At 39.8% G+C, this 21,798-nt stretch overlaps 2 protein-coding genes across 8 annotated transcripts in view; both read right to left on the bottom strand.

The window, feature by feature from the left end:
* The window catches only part of ANAPC4 (anaphase promoting complex subunit 4), a 41,239-nt gene extending 31,615 nt beyond the window's left edge, over positions 1-9,624 (bottom strand). For 4 of the 5 annotated variants that reach the window (XM_022566536.2, XM_089911722.1, XM_089911723.1 and 1 more), the window contains exons 1-8: positions 9,262-9,624; positions 6,418-6,523; positions 4,586-4,718; positions 2,979-3,053; positions 2,837-2,863; positions 2,706-2,750; positions 1,986-2,070; positions 1,244-1,348 (exon numbers count right to left, since the gene is read on the bottom strand). In XM_022566536.2, the coding sequence (XP_022422244.1) occupies positions 1,244-1,348; positions 1,986-2,070; positions 2,706-2,750; positions 2,837-2,863; positions 2,979-3,053; positions 4,586-4,718; positions 6,418-6,523; positions 9,262-9,390 (705 nt within the window). In that variant the 5' untranslated portion in view covers positions 9,391-9,624. The remainder of the gene's footprint in view (positions 1-1,243; positions 1,349-1,985; positions 2,071-2,705; positions 2,751-2,836; positions 2,864-2,978; positions 3,054-4,585; positions 4,719-6,417; positions 6,524-9,261) is intronic. The other variant, XM_022566530.2, reaches the window with a different exon arrangement.
* Positions 9,625-17,688: 8,064 nt separating this feature from the next.
* The window catches only part of ZCCHC4 (zinc finger CCHC-type containing 4), a 48,178-nt gene continuing 44,068 nt past the window's right edge, over positions 17,689-21,798 (bottom strand). For all 3 annotated transcript variants that reach the window (XM_022566555.2, XM_089911728.1, XM_089911729.1), the window contains exon 13: positions 17,689-18,382. In XM_022566555.2, the coding sequence (XP_022422263.1) occupies positions 18,247-18,382 (136 nt within the window). In that variant the 3' untranslated portion in view covers positions 17,689-18,246. The remainder of the gene's footprint in view (positions 18,383-21,798) is intronic.

Genomic DNA, 21,798 nt, shown 5'->3' with positions numbered 1-21,798 from the left:
TCTTTTAAAGAAGAGTCAAAGTCTAACTACATATCAGAAAGACTATGCCAGACTCTGCTCCTTTTGAGCATAACGGTTTGGAGAGTAACAGAATATAATCTTAGGATTTTCTAATCTGCAGTGTCTATCTATGCACAGATCACCCTCTCGAGGTTAGCAACCCCTTCTACATAGTTAGAATAAATGTAATAATCTATTTAAAAACACTCTTATGAGGAATTTAAAAAATGATCACAAATTTCTGTAAAAATGTTAAAGGAATTATAGTTATTGATATATACAAGTGAAATATCTATTACAATGGTACATGAATTATCTCAATAAAGTTGTTTGAAAAATACCTATTACAAATTTCACATTAATAGTGAATCATTTTATTACAGCACCAAATGCAATCCTGGAAATCACATTTTCGCAGAACCTTAAGATGAAGAGCAAATATGAACAACCGTTCCAGCAACCGTCAGGAAGTTAAGAGTTCTCTGATGTTCTGAATACAACGAATGTTGGAAGGCATCACATGCGTCACACCTTGCATCTTTTCACCCTACTTTTGTTTGAGAGTTCATGCATTCTTAGGCTAAGTGGCTGGGTTATCTGCGATGAAATTTTAGGGAAGATTTTCTTGAAGACAAGGCTACAATCTAAATAATCTACAGGAGCCCAGTTTCCACAATCTATGATACAAACAGCACACAATGAAAAAGGGTTTTCCCAACGTTAAGTAGTCATCTTACACAAGAGGCAATGTGTTAGTTAAGAGCACCAACTCTGGAGCCAGACTGTGCAGCAGCACTTTCCAATGCTCGCCAAGCAAATTACAGTTTGTGTGCCCATGTACTCAACTGTAAAACGGGGATGACAGTACCTACTTATTAGGTTATTGTGAGGATTCAAATGAGTTATACTGAATCACTCAGTACTGGGCACATCTTAAACAATTAATAAATATTAGCTTTTATTATTAGGGTCAGAATCCTAAGAAAACACTTGGTACAAAGATGGAACTGGTATAGCAATGAGTTAATATAGTCATTAATAGACCATATTAACTCTGCTGTACCATTGGAATAGTAAGGTATTCACCAGTAAGACTCTATATATGTCTTAGAAGCTCCAAGTCGATTTTTTTGCTTTGTTTTGTTTTAATGACCTTAGAATCCAGTGAAATGGATAATAAAAAACTATAAAACCTTTAAAAATATATATTTACCCTCTGCTGCTATTAGGTTCCAGTACTCACCTGAAAGTACGAAACTTCTGGGGCACCACTGGTGGAAACTTCTGTGACCACTGACAATGATTTCAAATCACTTGATAGACATAATGCAAGACAAGTACCAACAATCTGTAAAACAGTCAAATCTCCATTATATTTAGTGTTACTGCTAGACTGCATCTGCTTACAATATAGGAGGCAAATATTCAGAGCTCTAAAAAGCAGAAACATATGCCTGGCTCCCGCCACACACGTGGCACATGAAGGCATGTGTCCTCTTAGTTGCAAGGACACAAACACACACCCCCAACAAGGGGCCCAAACTAAGTGTTGGAGAACTAACATTCCCACAGAGCCTATAACATTTTCTATCCTTTTAGAGAACTGTAAGAATAAGAAGAAAAAGATACGGAGAAGACCGAGACTGAGCATAAGATTGCTTCTGGTGATGTTTATCAAATTCCAATCACAAAGTGTAGCTCTTAAATACCACAAGACTAGAAAAACATTAAATTATAATCCAGTGTATCATACCAATCTTTTTGGTAAGAAAAAAATTTTTGACTAATTCCACTAAGAGCCTCTGATCTTCATAGACATCATATCACTATTCTTAGTAGGAAAATTATCCTTTTAACACTTAAGAACAAATAATTCCAATAACTGAAATTAAGAAAAAATGTAATGTTTTATTCTTTTTCCATAAATCAGTCAGCTGCTATATTCTAAGAGAAACAAAAAGGAAGATTTTTAAAGAAAAACTTACCCCAGTGACTCGAGCAATTTTGAACATTCCATAAGCATAAAGCTCAATAAATGCAGAGCTTCCTCCAAGGACAAGAATATTAAGCCTAATTAAAAATAATGCAACAAGCTGAGGACAACAGACAGGAGCGAGTTCTTAAACCCTCACATAATCTGCATGTTCAAGATTCCTTGTGGGGGACCTGAATCCCGCAACAAATTCACCAAGCCTCAATCACATTGGGCTTATTCCTTTCTTTCAAAGGAACAACATAAATTTCATCCAGCCTAAAAAAACATCAGTTTGCAGTAAAATAAGAATATATTATTTTAATGATGATTATATTTGTATACTCTCAATAACAAAATCATCTCTTTTCCAGTTAATATAAAGCGCCAACAGTTTTATCATGGCTCTGATGCTAAATGCATTAAGTGTGCTTAAAGAACCTGAACATTTAAATTTAAATTTTGGAAACTCTAGCACTTCCACCCTCCTTTACTTTTTAAAATAAAAGTACATCATAATATTAAACTTGACACAACCAAGTATCATAGAATAAGAACGAGTAAATAATAGATATTGTCTGTTTATTGTTCAGAGGTATTTGTCAGCAATGAAATAACAGGACAAATAAGGAAATTGTCCTTGGAACTTTAGTCTAAAAACTGCCTCAAATATCAAATATCAAATTTAAGAAAATAAGACTTGTTAAATATTTAAGATATCTGCAAGATTTACCTGACGTCTCCCAAAAGCTTAATAATTTCATCAGAATTTTCTTCACTAAAATATAAAAATAAATTGGGTTATCTTTATCTTTCAAATAATAAAAGATTATCTTACTTGCAAGGAAAAAAGGCATATCTTACCTAAATATTTTTGAGGTGTTGTTATAACTAGAAAAAAACCAGAAATGCATTTTTTAAAACACATGAGAAAATTGCCAGTGTTAAAAGGAAAGGAAAGAAAGCTGCAAGATTAATTCCAATGAAATTAAACTCTGATACTTACTTTTTGGGCAGTGTAGGAAGTTTCGGTAAGAGAAGATTTGATTCATCCTCAGAATTATAAAAGGACGTTAGAACACTAAAGAGGTGAAAACAAAACAAAAACAAGTATTATAAAAACAAAGATTCTACTTTTCTTTCCATTAAAAAATACTAATTTTTTTAAATGCCCAATTTTATACATCACACATTACCAAGTAAACAGATGCCACACAGTTTATCACTGTAAAATAGTCACTATAACAATCACAAACAAGAAATAGAAAAGTTGGAATTTCTCCATTTACTTATAACGTTATTTCTGGGAAAAAAAATCAGCCTACCCACTTTACATTTAGAGGAACAAATATTTATAAACAATTTTCTCAGCATATGAAATGTATTCAAATGTATTCAGTATCAGCACCAGATACAGACTGACTGACTTAACTCTCCTCTAAGAACCAACACTGAACATATGAGTTCCAAGAGTAACTGTAAAGAACACTGCAATTATTATATAATGTAATGATGGCTTCTATAGCTTACATACATATGAAGATGTAAAAACCCAGCAGGTACATAAGATGACACCACGTATTTTGAAACAGTCTTATTTATCCCCCCCCCCACCTTTTTTTCAATCCTACCTCCGAATATGGCTGGAAATAAATGAGTAAGAAGGTGAAAAAGCAGTGTCCTGAGAGACCCTGGAATCTCCACATAATATTTCTGAACTCTTAATGAAAAGTGTGTTACGAATACACTTAGCAGGTAACTGGACTGAGATAGAAATTACATGGTATATTCTGTTCCTCTGATCTTCTATGAATTCACATGACCATTTACAACCTTTATTTGATGATGGATTAATCACTGTTTTATCTACAGTGAATTTCAAACCCCAGGCTAGACCTTATTATCTAATGCTTTACAGTCCCTTTCTTAGGAAATTTGTCAATTAATAATCAGGATTTACAAATTCATTTGATATTAACTTAAAACTTAATTAGAATGAAAAGAAAATTATCATATTTCCTCAAAAAAGAAACTTTTATTTTCAGTATTCACTAAGCCCATTGATTCTTTAAGCCATCTTTACTGCAAACCTGGCGTAGTACTTGACTTCACAGACTAAGGCAAAACTATTTTCACAAAATAAGGAAACTATAGGGACCATGAACACAGAAAGAACCCATTCAGCATCAAAACAGAATGCTCAATTCAGCACTTTTTGTACTCTAAGAATATTCACTGGGACACAAAAACACAAAGCTCCAGGTGAAATATATGGTGAAAAGAAAAACAGAACCTCAATCTGCTAATCAATAATTTTAATTAATATTCCTTGAATGTATAACTCATCGATATAAACCGTTAAAAATAACTGAAAAGAAAAATCTTGGCCATTGAGGCATTACTGCTCCAATAAGAAAAGCGATTTTTTTCAAGAGAAAAAAAACCCAACAGAGCATTAAAAAAACTGCATCTTGATAAGCTTAAAACAAAAAGTTAAATGCAATGTACACATACTCAACACCCAGATACTCCTAAGTTTCCACTTTTAAAAAATGAGAATTTCAAAAACATCCTACTGTGACTACTGGGGTTTCTCTTTTTTTACTACTCAACCTGCTCTCGACGGTCACTTCCATCCAATGCATACAAGAAACTGGAGCCTCCACAGAAAAAGAGTGCAGGCTTTCAGGTTTTTCTACATCACACAAAACGATTTTCTTGGTGTCAGCAAGAGCAAAGGCCAAAACTAAAGAAGAAATAATCAGAATGAGTTAGTGTAATATTTGAGAAAAATGGGTATTTCATTGCTTCCCCAATTTTACTATTTTAAATACAACATAATCATAGAAATGATTGAACCCCCAAATCCTTGCTTTAACTAATTAAAAAACTAAAAGATATCTTTGCATATAGTTATGCTGTTACCTACGCTTATTTTCAAATGCTCAAACTTTCACGAGCAATCTACTACTTTCTCATGTACTATTCTTAACATCTTACATATCACAGCCTCTAGACTGGAACCTTGATGCCAAGCAGAAAATACAGAACAGGCATCAACAAATAAACAATAATATCGTTATCACCAAGACATATTGGTCCCCACCCAAAAGCTGAAAAGTGATTCCATCTGCTTGGTTCTTGGAAGGTTTTTTATTCCTTTTTTATTTCTAACCCTTAATGAACAGGGCCATCAAATACCGATGGGTCTTCTTCCTTTCACTGTGGCTGAATTATCTAGTATAGTTTCTCTACATAAGTCATCAACATCGTCCTAACATATCAAATTGAAGAATTTCTAAATAGAGGGCTGTGAGTTTCACTGTATACCAATATATGCAGCTTTGCTAGATGTGAGGCAATCCAAGTCTCCTCTTCTTCAAAACGATTTAAAGCAATCTTGAAATAATCATTACCAAAAAAAAACCCTATTTTACTGTCGAAAATCACAAGACATTTCTTAATGATAAAAATATCATCTACTTAAATACATTTTCACACACACTGACTTTCATAATTTTTGAGATCGTGGCATTTTTGGATGAATAGTGCAAGATCTCAAATTATTACTTACAAAAGTTCTCTAATTTTACACATACTTTGTTTTTACGTAAAAGATGAAACAAGAACGGAGCAAAATGAGTACAGACAAAAATAGTTGTTATCTGTAAAGTGACAGGCTTTCAGGGCATTTTTACATACTTATATTTATCTAGGAAAAAAGTAAGCAATGAGGAGTACATATCATTTTACAAAAACAATTCTTTTTCTTTTTTCAAGCACCAATGATACAGATGAACTTTAAGCTGTATGATTTGTAGCATTTTCCTGTGCTGACTGGACATGTACAACAGCTCAAACAATGACTGTCCTTGTAACAACACATGGAAGAGGAGAGTTCAGTCCTCAGAGCTACAATGCAGCAAGCTACAACATACAGGGCACCAAAAGGAGTAAGATCACACAGAAGTTGCAGGAAGCGGGTCAGAACTGACAGTCCTTCAGGTGAGGCAAGCAAATGTGCAGAGAGAATATTTATGAGCCACACATTTAATGCTAAAACACATTCTGGGGAGGAAAGGGCCATGATGGCACTGAACCGACTAGTGAGTGACAAATGAAGCTTAGGGCAAACAGTGCAGGACAACACGACAGCGAAAGAACAAAACCAAAGTACTCTGTATATTCCTATCAAATTTCTTTTCAGCCTTATCTTTGCCAAGAAGTCAGATTTCATTTTAGAGATATCTTTGCCAAGAAACAAGATGGTAGAATTAATCTGAGTTCTATGAAAACACTTCAAAGCATTTGAAAAAAAGGCAAAGTTCCCAAATTTAGAATTCTAGTATATAATAAGAACAATAAATTCTTTCTGGAAATAAGTTCTCTTTACAGAATACTTCTTCTGAAAAACAAAAATGTATTTTTTACAATACTATCATTACGTTTGCCATCTGGTCTCCAAGCCAGACAGGTCACTTCCTTTCCTGTATTTTCATTTGGTGGAAAACTCCAAACTCGATGAAAACTTGCAAGTCGATGAAGTAAAACCTGAGACAAAACAGATAATAATGGCAAATAATAAAAAATCCGTTTCCAAAAATAAAATATACCTAGATCCCCACTATAATTTTTTTTAAATCATATCAAATATAATATTTAGCTATCAGAAGAAATTCGAAGACAAAAGTGTCTGAATGAACTTAAGGTATTTTCAAAGAAATGGCTGAAACAAGGTCTAATTTAACCCTGTACCCTATACATTTCCTAACTTTCATGTCAATAAGAGACTTACCTTTTAGAAAAGGAATAAGGCTGTCCAAGAAGATAACGAAAAAAGCAATAAAGGACACAAACAGAACTAGAAAGGCAGCTGTGTAAGATCAAGTAATACTAAACTTGGAATCAGACAATTTCAGCTGTGTCACTTACTGGCCATGGATCTCAGACAAGTCACTTAGTCATTCTAAATTTCCATTTCCACCGGGTATATTCCCACCTTGGAGGATAAAGATGATGCCCTGGAGCTCCTTGTGCTTCAAAAGTAAAACTGTCCCTACTCTCTCCTCTATACAACCGGTAGAAATGAAGAAAAGGCCTCGAACTGCATGTGCTCCTGAAGATTCCCCCCACCCCCACACACCTTCATAGTTTCCTGTACTCACAGCTTTACCACTCCCTGCCTTATCTCATAGCATCCTTCCTTCACTCTTGGTTACAGGGAAGCCAGGACTCCCAAGGAATCGCTCATCCCCGAGACCCAGTGCTCTTTTCTGAGCCCATCTCTGACTTTCCTTACCTCTGAAACCCTTCCTCTGTGCCCTCTGGAATTCATGGTCAGGTATCAAGATCCCCTGTATCGTCACTGTCTTCCCTGAAATGTACTTCTCACCTGAGGATACTGCTTCCCTACAGGATTCTCAGGTGGTGGCCCTATACTACTACTGGGCTAGGAGATAAAGATTTCCTCCTTGATGTCATTTCTGGCTGGTTTTTCTTCTCTTCTCTAAAATCCTCTAACTTTGAATCATATGCAATCAGACCATACCACCTGCTATCCCTCTTAACTGCAGTCGCCTATAACCTCCTAGGCCCCCCCGCCCCCGCCGCCCCCATTCCTGGGAGATTTGGACTCCTGTCTGGCTCACTCATGCTTTCCAACACTACTCATCCTCATTCTTGGCGATTTCAAGAGATACAATGTCCTGGCTTTTTGGTGCTCAACTACCTCTTCTTCAATGATCACACCCTCTACCTCACCTCAGTCACTCTCAGGGTCATGCCTGCGACCTTGTCATTACCAACAACTATAAATGCTGCCATAATCTTCAGTTGCAAACCTCCCACTTTCCATCACCACCTGTATCTCTCCTGCTCATCCCAGATACCCAACTTCAATTCTTCAACCTCACCAAGACATACAAGCCATTGACTCTACCACCGACCAACTCATTGTCCCTCACCCAACACGTGACCTCACTTCCCTACTTAATCAGGTTACAATCCAAAGTTCATCATTACAATCATTCCTCTTACGTATAACTTCAACCCCCTTGCATCTCTCTTGCTTTGTCACAGTCACAACAACTCTGGTTAAACCCAACCACGCCTGCACCCATACAGCTGAACAGAAGAGACATACAACCATGCTCACTAGTTTCACTACAAAATCACTAACCTCACGTGGCTCTTAATACTGACGAACAATCCTACCAAGTTTCACCAGGCCACTTGTCAGCTTTTTCATACCTCTCTTTTCTCCTCAAAATTCCAATATTTTCTTCTCCATCCTCACTCCTAAACAGCGCCCCTTCTTCTTCACTGAGAAAACGGAAGCAACAAATGCCCACAATTGATTACATCTATCCATCTGATCACAATGATGCTCCTATTCTCTCCCTTCTCTCCTACTGCTGTGGCTGTACTAACTGCACTCCTCTCAGGGCCAGGACAGCGTTCCAAAACACCCTGGCAGTGGAGGGAGACTAGAAGATTTCATAGAGGGCCTTGAGAAAGCAGATATCAATACCCTGACAACGAGGTCATGATGGTCAACACAGTTTTGCAGGCTGCTAAGTTTCCCTGACTGCTAAGTTCTCTTTACCACCTAGTTTCCAAGGTTGGCTGCACACCACACAACTCTCACCCGGCCAGATAACTATCAGGAACCCTGCCAAAAGGCCAAAGGAGTAAAGAAGCCAAGGTGAAGGTTTCCTTACAAAATGGCTGCCAAGTAACTAAAAACTCTCAGCAGAAAGCTACAACTCGGTTACACTTGATGAAGCGTAATACAATGTGAACTAGAAATGCTAACTGACAACACTCATGCACATTCCATCAGGAATCCAGTGATGGCTATCCAACCCATTCTGTATAACTTGGACAACAGAATAAAGATTCTTAAACATCCTCTGTGGCAGCTATAGACACGCACATTCGCAGCTCAAGTCTGACAATAACTCATCTTTCTTCTGCCTCAACTGCAAGTAAACTAACTGCAGGCTCTGTGGACCTACTACTATGTCTAGCTCATGAGTGACACATGAGCCTTTAAAAAGCCCATTTAACACATAACTGAAAGTCTTGGGGATGCAGGACTGTATGACTGCGTTAAGCTGCATGAAAACTGTTGTTCTGGCCATAAAATGCGGGAGGTGGGCGTATAAATGACCTTTCCCATATGTGGCCCCTTAGATTCACTTAAAGTTTTCAGCAGGGCTGGAGGAAGGGGCGGGGTACACAGGTGGCCCGGGCTCGGTGTCCTCGGGGCTGCACGCCGGTTCACTCACCTCGCCCGCCGTATTGGCCAGAGCAATGAGATCCCGCTTGGGTGACCAGACCAGGAAGATGATCTCCTGCGGTAGCTGCTTCTCTCCCACCACCCGGAAGGACGGGAAACAGGTCGGGAAACGCAACATGGGGGCGGCCCTGCAACTACACCCCTAATCGGAGGCCGGCAGGGGACCCCGGGCCGCCCTGCCCGGGCCCGGCGGCGGCGGCGGCGCCGCCTCCGCCCCCAGCCCTTCGCACAGAGCCCGGAGGGTGGCGGTACTTGCCAGATGCCCCACGGCAGGCAACGCGACCCGGGAAGCCTCTGCCTCCAGTTCTCCCCCAGCGCTTCGGCCCCCGCCGCCGCGCGCGCGCGCGCGCTCCGAGCACTTCCGGTAGCCGGACTTCCTCGCGAGAGCACAGAGGCGCGCTCTCGAACCCCCGGAACCTCTTCGATAGTTTCTAAACCAGTGGGTCGCAGCCTTGGGTGCTCAGTAGAGAGGGTTGTGGGTTTTTTTTTTTTGTTTGTTTTGTTTTAAAACCCTGCCCAGGCAGAACCCCAGACGATTAAAAGAGAATTAATACGTAATGGGGCCAATATTTATTAAAACGCTCTAGGTGCTGCCACTTTGCAGCCAAGGTAGGAGAGTCATACTCTGAAACCTCTGACATAGGCAAATATCTTGATTCTTTATCCCATGCCTACAACTTATTAGTAGTATTAGCCCCCACCATGATAAATGAGGACTGTGGGCTCAGCCAGGATTTGTCCCGTAGCTATTGGAGCATCTACTATGTGAAGGAGCCTGAGCTACACAAATGCACGGGACAGAGGCTCTGCTCTGTAAGGTTCACAGGTCAGCCTGGCGGGTTATGTGAATCAGAACCCATCTGATGCTTCTTGTCACACATTTAAATGTGTTAACTTGTTTAAAAGTTTCCACAAGTTATGAACCTGGTTAAGAGAATGTGACAGTATCATCCTGTGATTCTTGATCTTAAAGTCTGTGGTAGAAAGCCATCTATCTAACTTTCACTTCTTTTACTTGTTCAAAGTAGAAAGGAGGCAGGATCTTCAATTTGCAACAAGCCCCGTCTTCCTGCCCTCTGTCTGGATCTAGCCCCTGGGACGAAGGTGACAGAGGTAGACTAATTCATTCAGCAACAAATATTCGAGGCACTCTTTTGTGCCAGGCGATTTGTAACTCCTCATGTTTACCCTGCTTCCTGAGATGGGCTTTTTCCCTTGCCTTTTCTGCAAACAATTTAGAATGTCCCCCAAATTCACCCACAGGCAATGTCCTAAGGTGAGAATGGACTTGCCTTTGTTATTCATGAAATGCGTTTTTGGGTATTATTTAATGTTCTGGGGTGGTGTGTGATTGCTAGCACAACTGATGCCACCTTGGGCACGTACAGTTCCTCCCGTCCTTCCACTGCCCTACCCAAGACTGTACTGTGCGGTAAATCACTTCTCTGTCAAGGGCATTGTAGTTAATTGTTTAATAATCATTAGGACCAGGTGGCCTCTATGCTCTGTTAGTCCCCAAGCAATGATGAAGACCTTCCCTGACGTATTCCTGGCACCCACAAGACTAGTTACCCATTCATAAATCTTGACTTAACGAATGCACTTCCTGTTTCTCCAGGTGAACTATAAAATTGTCCCAGCGGTCCTTTGGCGATGCCGAGTGCAGCTGTGAATGCTTCCAGACCGTTGTCTGCTTGATCCCATCCTGTAAGTTACTGGATAAGCGTATCCATGGATTATGTAATAGCTGCCTGCCTCATAGTCTGATCTCAAGATACCTTCTCCATCCTCCAACAGGTGGCAATAGATAACCTACATGGTGGGGGTCCAATATCTTTATCCGCTTAACAATCTTATGAAAACTGAATGCCATTTTCCTGAAACTTATCCTGAATGTGAACCCTCATACAACACATGGAAAGGACTGTTAATAGAACACTCAGTGCTACAAGACAGAGGAGAGTAACTACCTGCATATTATGAAACCTTCTCAGAAAAGTATGAATTACCCAGAAGGCATGTATAACAACACAGGAAACAGCATAGGTGTGAAGTTCCAGATGTGGCCATAGCACCTCATGCGTGTCAGTGGGAGTGGGTGCCAGGGATTGTTACTGGAAATGATCCAAAGTAGCCATAGGACAAGAGCTATTAACACACGGTATCTCCAGCCTTTTCTTTTTCTCATTGCCCCATAAAGGAGACTTTGGCTTTACCCACTCCATTTCTTTGCCTTCCCCATTCTCTAAGGAAAACACTGCTTAGTCAAATTGGTTGACTTGTGCTTATGTGGCACAGGATCAAAAGGAAAAGGGGGAAAGGCCCCGGGATCAGGCATTGGTGCTTTTTAAGAAGGCAAAGACGGGAGATACAAATGTGCAGAGTGGGAAGTGGGAAAGGGGTGAGGGAAATGAAGAGAAAATAGACTTTAAGAATTCCCATGATGTATATTAATCTATCCTCTTCCTAGTGCTTGAAAAGAAAATGCAGTGGCTAGCTCTTTTGAAATAACTTTTTGGTAGCTAGGCTGTTTCTTTGATCACTACACCCCTTGGGCTAGCTCACACCGACGGCACCTTTCCACGTGTTATAACGGCGTGGGGTTAGATTCTGAATGGCAGGAAGTTGAGAACAGAGGTTGTTGGCGGCGGGGTGTGTTGTTGACGGCATCACACTGGTTCATCGGTCATGCAAGACCTTAATTCTTGTGCCAAGGCTGATGATGGGTTAGAAAGGAAGGAAGACTAGTTGGGTAGAGGCGGAGGAGGGGAGAGGGGGGTTGCAGGAGGTGATTCCAGAGACATTTCTGAAGTAGGATAACATGAACAGATTATTGATTAGATCGGGGGAATGAAAGCAAGGGAGTAGTCAAGACAGGTTGGGATATTTGGGCGCACAGACTCAGGGAGTAGAGAACTGGTTGTTGTTGGGTGGGATATGAGGGAAGTATGAGGGGAAGGGAGGGAAAGTAGACCAGAGCAAAGGAGTTCAGTGGGGACTGAGCAAAGTAGACCAGAGCAAAGGAGTTCAGGTGGAGGTGTGGTGTGAAAATCCATCTGTGATGGCCAAAAGGCAGCTGAAAAGGCAGGTGTGAAGGGGAAAGGTCAGGGCCCGAACAGAGATGTGGGACTCACAGTGTACAGGGATGGAAGATGGAGTTGTGTGGGATGTGACTGATCTAGGCCAGGTGGAAAGGCTGTTATTTTGAGAGGCCTATTTTGAAGTCAAAAAATAAGTGAAACATACAAAATAAGCAAATTAACTGGATTTGCTGGAAAAAGAAATAAATGTTAGTGATAGACTCTCTCTGCCCTGCCATGGTCACAGTGGCACAAGTAATAACTAGAATGTGTCGGCTCATGTAAATTACAAGTCCAGTCATGGGGCCAACTTCAGGGCAGACTAGATCCAGCAACTTGGAGTCACCAGGGACCCAGCTGAAGGTGTGCACTACCATAAAGCTGGCTCCCCATGTGTTTGCTGGAAGACTGCCGACAGCACCTGGAGCTACAGGCTTCCTCATTCAGAAGGAAGAATGAGCGTCTCTTCACCAGTCACAAGACTAAAGTGCTGAGCTGCGTTGTAATTAGACCAGCCCCTATCCTGAGCCTCGCTGAAATCACTCACAGGTAAAGGGGGTGGAATTATGCCCTATAAAAAAAAGTCCTCCCCAAGAGCTGGAGCGGATGTCAGTCAACCCTCCCCCAAATCCCACAGCAGGCACACGATGGAACGGGTGGGAGTGATGGTGGCAAAGCGGCCCATCCATAGTGTTCAATATGACAATCAATCATTACTACTCAAAGGGTGGTTTTACGTTTGAAGCGCGTCTGGGAGATGTGGGTCTAGCCTATCAGTTCGTGGTGCTTTGTCTCCCACGACCACTTCAGATGCTGTTCGGAGACCAACTCATGTGACTCCCATCTGGAAAAAAAGTTCTAAGAGCTACAGAACCAGTATTTGTATGTATAGGAACTTACCTTAAGGAAATAAGAAAAAATTTGAGTATAAGTATGTTCACCATAGAGTTGTTTACACTAGTGAAAAATGCAAACAATTTAGATGTCCAACCATAAGAGACTGATTAAATACAGTACATGCATACTGAAGAATAATACCGTTGTTATAGGTATAAATTGATGTTCACAACATGTTTATGAGGAGAGGATTACAAACAGTATATTTTAATAGTTCCATTTTTGTGGGGGAAATTTTAGAGTGTCTATATAGCTTTTACACAAGAAACAATCTTTGGAAGAACACACACGTAAGTGTGACAGCGGTTATGTCTGGGTGGTAGAATTAGAGTTACTTTTCATTTTATTTGACTCACCTGGCTCATGTATTAATTGTAAAGTTAGCAGGCAGCAACTTTTATTTCCTTTTGTCCTCTAAGCATGTGGAATGTTTAGGCTGTCTATCTCTAGTTTTCTCCCTTTCCTCACCTCCACATTTTCAGATGAAGAAGCTGGCCCATCTAATCAGGCTTCGTTTCTTAGAGATCACCGGATGTCACACTGCTAGTCTGCAGGGCTACTAAGCAACACAGTAGTGTGAGAATCTTGTGACTGTCCAGCTAATGGGATAAAACTCACCCCTCAGATCTCTGTGATCTGCTTGCTTACTTTTGGTGCTTTTTTCCCCCTCAGTCTTGCTGAGTTAACATTTATACTAAGTCACTTGAAATCAAATAGTAGAGTTCTTATCTTCACTTTTTTGCAGTGACCTTCTAGCTGACCCTCAAGTAATTTAACCCATGTCCTAATGTTCCAATTAAAACCGCATCAAGTAAGTCAAATTGGATTTTCCTTTGCATTTTTTTAAGCTTTTCTTCCTTGGGGAGCTCTAAGTGTATTAGCGTCTTACTGTCAGGCAGCACAGTTGGGTTTGGAGGCGTAAGTGGCCATCTCCATTCACCCGGTCCATATTTAGGAGCAGCTTCTACTTGGAGGGTGGAGAACGGTGTTAGCCTGGGCGCCTGCTTCCCAGGCTTGTGGGAGGAGGAATAAGGCCATGCATACTGCAACTGGTTGTCTCTGATATCACCATGTGCAAGACACAGGCTCTGGGAGCCAGTGAACGTTCACGATGATGTCCACAGGCCCCTGCCATCAACGAGTTTCTAATCTACACAGGGGAAACAAGCACAAAGAGTTGTTCTAATGCAGGGCATGATTTAAGTACCTGAAAAGAAGTAGAAATGAAAAGACACACAAACACACACCTATTTTTATTTCACTGGTAAGAGACGTACTGTTCCACTGGAGACACCAACAAGGACATCATGAAGGAGGTGGTATCAGACAAGCACCTTTTTATAGGCTGTGATTTTATATTTAAAAATTAAATATCTTGTTTTATTGTGCTTCGTAGATATTGCGGTTTGTTTTACAAATTGAAGGTCTGTGGCATCCCTGTGTTATGAGCTGATGTTTTAGCATTTTTTAGTAATAAAGTATTTTTAAATTCAGGTATGTGGATTTTTTTTTTTTTAGACAATGCTGCTGCGCACTTAACAGACTACAGTGTGGTATAAATGTAACTTTTAGATGCCCTGGGAAACCAAAAAATTCATGCGACTCCCTTCACTGAGATACTCAATTTATTGCGGTGGTCTGGAACCAAACCCACAATATTTCCCTGATGTCTGCCTATAGTCAAGCTTCTCCCAGATGCCTAGTATTTTATAAATTGCTTCAAAAAGGGCAGAAATCAACTTAAGTGTTTTTCTTAAAATAACCTTGAAAGCTGAATTATTCTAAGTTTAAAGACTTCCAGATAAGGCTGCCGATCTCGCTCACACAGCACATCCCAACATTTAAACCCTCCTGTTGGCTCTGAATTCCTCCCAATATTGTTTAGGTCTGTCTTCCTTTTTTCAGTCCTTCTGAGAAAGAGAAAAAAGCAAGTCCTCTCCATATCTTAGGCATGCTTACTGTTAGGGAATGAATTGTGTCTCCCCAAATCTGCATGTTGAAGTCCTAACCCCCAGTAGCTCAGAGGGCGACTGTATTCAGAGACAGGGCCTTTAAAAAGGAGATGACAAGTAAAATGAGGCCATTAGGGTGGGCCCTAATCCAATCTGACTAGTATCCTTATACAAAGAGGAAATTTGGACACAGAGAGACACCAGGAATACACACACATAGAAGAAAGACCATGTGAGGACACAGTGAGAAGGTGCCATCTGCAAGCCAGGAAGAGAGATCTCACCAGGAAATGAATCAGCAGACACCTTGATCTTGGACTTCCAGGCTCCTGAACTGTGAGAAAGTTAATTATTGTTGTTTAAGCCACCCAGTCTGTGACTTTTTGTTATGGCAGCCCTAGCAAATGAATACACCTACCACCTGAAAACCTCTAGAAAATTCCATGTTTTCATCAACTTTTTACTGAGCACCTACAATACATAAGAAAGACATGAGAGTGTAAGAAGTGGGTACTGACCTGAAGAAACTGAAACCTTTCGGGGAAACAGAATCTGTCAATATAATCACAGAATAATACATGAAAAGTGCCTCAAATGTGGCGCAGAGTAGCAAGGGGTTTGGAGAGGAAGGTACTGGCTGCTATCAGGGACTCATGTGAGGCTTCCCAGGAGAGAGTGGGACTTGGGCCAGGGCCTAAAGGCTCCATAAGACTTTAACAGACGGCTGTATGGAGGGAAATGTTCCAAACAGAAGGAAGAGAATAGGATGAAAAGATTGGGGCATACTGGAGAAATAAATTAGTCTATCAGACTAAATGTAGGGAAAAAAACTGAAATCTGATCATCCAGGGCCTACAAAGTAACTCTGTATTTCATTACATTTTATAATATAAACAAGAAGTAGAATGAAATTTAGCTGTAGTTATTTAAGAAAAATGTCCTTTTAAAAAGCTTAGAAAGTTTTATCTGTCAAATTTCAGGGATTTTCTTCTATTGCTATTTTGAGTAAGTATCTTAATGTTCAGATAGGCAGATTTCTAATTAGAACAAATGACTTCATCTCCCATCACACTTTACCTCCCAGAGACATTTTTACATTCTATTAGTTTATCCTCTGAGAAAAGAAAGGGATTAAGTCCTTAAAATTAGTATTAATTGAACAAAAAAAACCCAGAACCATCAAATTTCCTATTTTTAACTCTCTAAGGAGGTAATGAAGTTTTTAAGTACAGAATTCCTGATTATAAGTAATACCCTATTTGCTCAATACTAAGATGGACATTTTTTTCACATTTCAATATTTCTTAAAAAAGAGACATCTAAAATTTAATATATACAATTAATGAGATAAAGGTGTTTTCTCCCTGAAAAGCTATGATTACATCGAAAATGCATTTTACAACTGATGGTATCTTAAAACTAAGAAAATATGGTGATAAAAACCATTGGCCATCAGGACCCAATTCTTCAGCAGTCATGGTCCCGCAGCTGTCTGAGTTTCGGGGGACATTTCAACAGATTTTAACCACGGTATTGTGGACACCATGAAAGTCAGGCAATGTCCACATCTATGCCTGAATCAGAGAGGGGAACTCTCACAATGATTGTACAAGGTTCATATCTCATCCAATCACATCAAAATCTGCCCCTCCTATCACCACAGGAACCCATGTTAAAGAGGGGGCAAGAGAAGAGTTTTCTGATGCTTGTTAAGTCCAGGAGCTTAGCTCATTTTTTGATATAGCCTGATCTACCAGGACCACACTGATCAGGGCCACATGTGCATATTCCACATCAGGTAACAAACCATCCTAACTTAAATACCAGGTGGAATTTAAATACCAGATGGAGTGCAGTTCTTCTACCTTTACTCTCAGGGCTCTAGCTAAGCCCAAGCAGAGATGCCTCCAAACCTGCTCTAAAGCAGTCATTTGGGAAAGAGAGAAGAGTCATTGTGCAAATGCAAGCCATTCTAAACTACTAAGAGAGTTGTCAAATGCAAGCCATTCTAAACTACTAAGTCTTAAGGAGACGATGAACTGTTTGTTCAAACTACTCCCTTCCATGCTACAATACCTGACCACCCGGTGATTGCCATTAGTGCTCGTAGCCATCTTCATTTGTTAACGTTTCTCACGGGTAGCAGGAGAGCTGAGAGCCAGGGGCATGTGCCTCATTTAATTTCACCACAAACAAACCTGAGGTCTAACTATTATTGTCCCCATTATAATAACGAAGAAACAGTAGCTTCTAGAGAATGAATGACCTGGCTAAGGACATACAACCAGGAAGTGTTAGAATAGGAATGAGGACCACCAAAATGATCACCAAAATATCCTGCCTTCTGCTACTACTTGTACAAAGACAGAAACGTACTGCCTAGGTTAAAAGACACTAAGATGACAGAGCAAGTCATAATTCTAAATACCTCGCTCATTCAACAAACATTTAGGTGATTCTATACCATCAAAGGACAACTGCAAAAAGTATTTGAAAAATAAATATTTAATAATGTAACCATAATCATAATCTTTATATCTTTAGACTGCCTTTGTCAAAATTCTTTCCATCATCTTCAGAGTCTGTCGAAAAAAAATTAAACATTGTATTTCTCTTTACAAGTGGGGTTTAAGCCATTGTACAATACTTTAATATTTAAAATATCGAACTTAACATACTCTTATGTTCAATGTAAACAAAACCTCAGGTTTTCATTCTCATTTTCTTCTTTCTTCTAGCAAAAGGACGCTTTATGCCCATTTTTCAGATAAAAGAGGCTAAAATAATATGACTGGAAGAGATTTAAAGAGAGAAAAAAGGCACTGAGAGCTGGCAAACCAGCTAAGGGTGAAACAACTCCCCAGGTCTCCAGAGGGGCTGCTGGGGGTGAGGAGGTCTATAAACCAGGAAATACCACCTGCCTACTTTCAAGCTTAGAGAGGTGCATACCTTTGAAAGCGACAGAATTTAAGTCCAGTGAGGCACTTTCAGAAAATGGCATCAAATAAATCTATAAATCTTTCTTATTCGCAAGCCACTGGACATTTAAGAGCACAGATATTGATGAGCTCTTTCTCTTCTTTTCTTCTTCCCTGTAACAGTTGTATGATTCATGGACTGTCCTTTAGTGGTCTCCATTTTCATCTTATTGCTCTTTCTTTGCTTCTGCTTTCTGACAGCTCTGAAAAACAAGGTGCTAAATTATTTTGTAGAATAAGCACAGTGAATTATGTAATTATGTTGAAGTTTAATTAACTAGCTAACCAAATAAGAAAACAGAAGGGAAAGAATTTACTGTATTATAAGCATAAATCCTCAGAATCCTAACCATAATAACAAGGAGATAGAGTCCTGACCAAGCAAAATGTTTGAGAAAAGAAATTTCTTTGAAACATGGTGACTACAAATTTAGAACAATCTATTCAGGACAAACACACCACAGAAGTAAATAGTCAGGCCAATGAGTTGGGAGGTTTTTTGGTTGGTTTTTCTTTCTTTCTTTTTTTTTTTTTTGGTACATCTGTACTGCTCAACTCAGCACTTCAATCTCCAAATCCCTGAATTACATTTTTCAGAAAAAAGACCAATACACTGGCAGTTAGCAGTGGTAGAAAAATGAAATAGCACAATGGAAAAAACTGAAAAGACTTAAAGAGGCCCATCTTATAGTCCTACAGCTAATTTTCCTTTCCTCAGTAGATCTAAAAGTCCTGACAAGTGCCATACAAGATGCCCACATTTTGTGGTCTCTTCTTGAAGACTAGCTTCAAAATGAACAAGTTGAAGCCACTATGGAGAACAGTATGGAGGTTCCTTAAAAAACTAAAAATAGAACTACCATACGATCCAGCAATCCCGCTCCTGGGCATATACCCTGAGAAAACCATAATTCAAAAAGATACATGTACCACAATGTTCACTGCAACACTGTTTACAATAGCCAGGACATGGAAGCAACCTAAATGTCCATCAACAGATGAATGGATAAAGAAGATGTGACACATATATACAATGGAATATTGCTCAGCCATAAAAAGGAATGAAATTGAGTTATTTGTAATGAGGGGGATGGACCTAGAGTCTGTCAGAGTGAAGTAAGTCAGAAAGAGGAAAACAAATATTGTGTGCTAACACACATATATAGAATCTAAAAAAAAACAGTACTGATGAAGCTAGTGGCAGGGCAGGAATAAAGATGCAGATGTAGAGAATGGACTTGAGGACACAGGGTGGGAAGGGGAAGCTGGGATGAAGTGAGAGAATAGCACTAACATACATACACTACCAAATGTAAAACAGATAACTAGTGGGAAGCTGCTGCATAGCACAGGGAGATCAGCTCGGTGCTTTGTGATGACCTAGAGGGATGGGATAGGGAGGGTGGGAGGGAGGCTCAAGAGGGAGGATATATGTATATATATAGCTGATTCACTTTGTTGTACAGCAGAAACTAACATAACGTTGTAAAGCAATTATACTCTAATAAAGATATTTTTTAAAAAAATGAACAAGCTGAAACTCACTCTCTAAAAAACATTAAATCACACCAGGAAAAAAAAACACCCAGATCGGGCTTCCCTGGTGGCGCAGTGGTTGAGAGTCCGCCTGCCGATGCGGGGGACACGGGTTCGTGCCCCGGTCCGGGAAGATCCCACGTGCCGCGGAGTGGCTGGGCCCGTGGGCCATGGCCGCTGAGCCTGCACGTCCGGAGCCCGTGCTCCGCAGCAGGAGAGGCCACAGCAGTGAGAGGCCTGCGTACCGCAAAACAAAAAAAAACAAAAAAAAACAAAACAAACAAACAAAAAAACCACTCAGATCCTTTGTTTCAGGTGCTCTCTGAACTACATTACAGGCAATCTATAGCTGAGGAAGATTACTGGTCTATCCATTCACTTTCTCCAAGCTAGCAGAATCATGCCATTTATCATATCATGAACGAAGGGATGGGCTGGGGCTGCCAGTAATGGCAAACCTGGGCATTTCCATGGCTTCCCAGCAATATCAATTGTTAGATTCACTTCTCCTAAACCACCACGAGTCCTAGGGAAAGGCTCCTTCTTGATCTTCCCAGAACCAAAACCTGGGAAAGGAGCTTCATAAACAGTATATAATCTCCTAGTGGACCAAACTCAGCCTCTCCTTTTGTTCATTCAGTATATATGTTAAGTGCTGGGAATAGAAAAATGAATGGACAAAGTCTTTGACTTCAAGGAGCTGGGAGACTGAGCCAAGGCAGATGTCACCCTTCCCTTTCTTTCCCCCCATTTTTTTTAGGGGAAGAAACAGAGGCTATGAAATCATCCATGAGAAAGTGGCAGAACTAGTTTGATTCAGGAAATTGTGTTCTTAATTACCTTGATACTACATACTCTACTATAAATTATTCAGGTATGTAAAATGCTAAGCATACAGTAATTAATAAATAAATATTAGCTATTATTAGTAGCTCCACATGACTACTACTCAGAATTTTGCTTGGCAATTTTATATTTTTCCATGTTTAGATTTTTCACCATGGACTGGGGTATCCTATAAGTTCAAAATACAACAGTCATCTTTATACTGTTTTGTGCATGTTACATAAATCTCCTTTCCCTCCAGCCATTTTTTAGAAGTAGGATAATGTCCTGATAAATGATGATTTAGCAAATTTTTTTTTTTCTTTTTTGCGGTACGCGGGCCTCTCACTGCTGTGGCCTCTCCCGTTGCGGAGCACAGGCTCCGGACGTGCAGGCTCAGTGGCCATGGCTCACAGGTCCAGCCGCTCCGCGGCATGTGGGATCTTCCCGGACCGGGGCACGAACCCGTGTCCCCCACATCGGCAGGTGGACTCTCAACCACTGCGCCACCAGGGAAGCCCAGATTTAGAAAATTTAATGAAGTATAATCTCTTGATGGCAAAGTCAATGAAGCTATGCATGTCTGTATACAAAATTTAAACCAATTTTCTTTGGTTTGTCCACTCAGAAGAAGAACTAAACATGAACCAGATTTCACTAGAAGATACAGTAAACAAAAAAAGAAAGAAAATGTTCATTTTTAATATGAATAAACAAAACTTTCCAGAGATAAAGTCTCTCAACAGTGATAAACTGAGTATAATAAACTGATTGTTTCATTTTGCCTTAAAATTAAATTGACCTAGTATTTGTCCTCTAAATTATAGGTATTTATGTAACTGATAAAATGAGCTCTAACCACAAGAGGGAGCCAGCATCATTCCAGATCACAACCACAGGAAAATTAATATCAAGGAAAACCAAATTAACATGACAACTATAAAACATATAAGATGAAAAGATCTTGTATGCCATATATGCTAAAAAAGCTATTAAAATTATTTTTTACTATTATAAAGAAAAACTTTTGCATTGTCAATTTCACTGTAAAATTTTTTTGAAAGCAGTATCTGAAGGTCACTGTTCACAGTTTAGGAGTCTTCTCTAAGAGAAGAAAGTGGTACTATTTAATAACTATCAGGTATACCACATCCTAAGGAATTTGGTCTTGAATTAAAATTGATAAAATCTAGTACTAAGAGATACTACATGATTTCCCTCAATGAAAACAACATATTACTATCAAATAGACTAGTCA

This window comes from Delphinapterus leucas, chromosome 5, assembly GCF_059928025.1.
Source record: "Delphinapterus leucas isolate spDelLeu-1000000601 "Yukka" chromosome 5, BTC_Dleu_Yukka2, whole genome shotgun sequence".
NCBI lineage: Eukaryota > Metazoa > Chordata > Mammalia > Artiodactyla > Monodontidae > Delphinapterus > Delphinapterus leucas.
The sequence above is the reverse complement of the archived record's forward strand: the minus strand, read 5'-3'. Positions and strand labels throughout refer to the sequence as shown.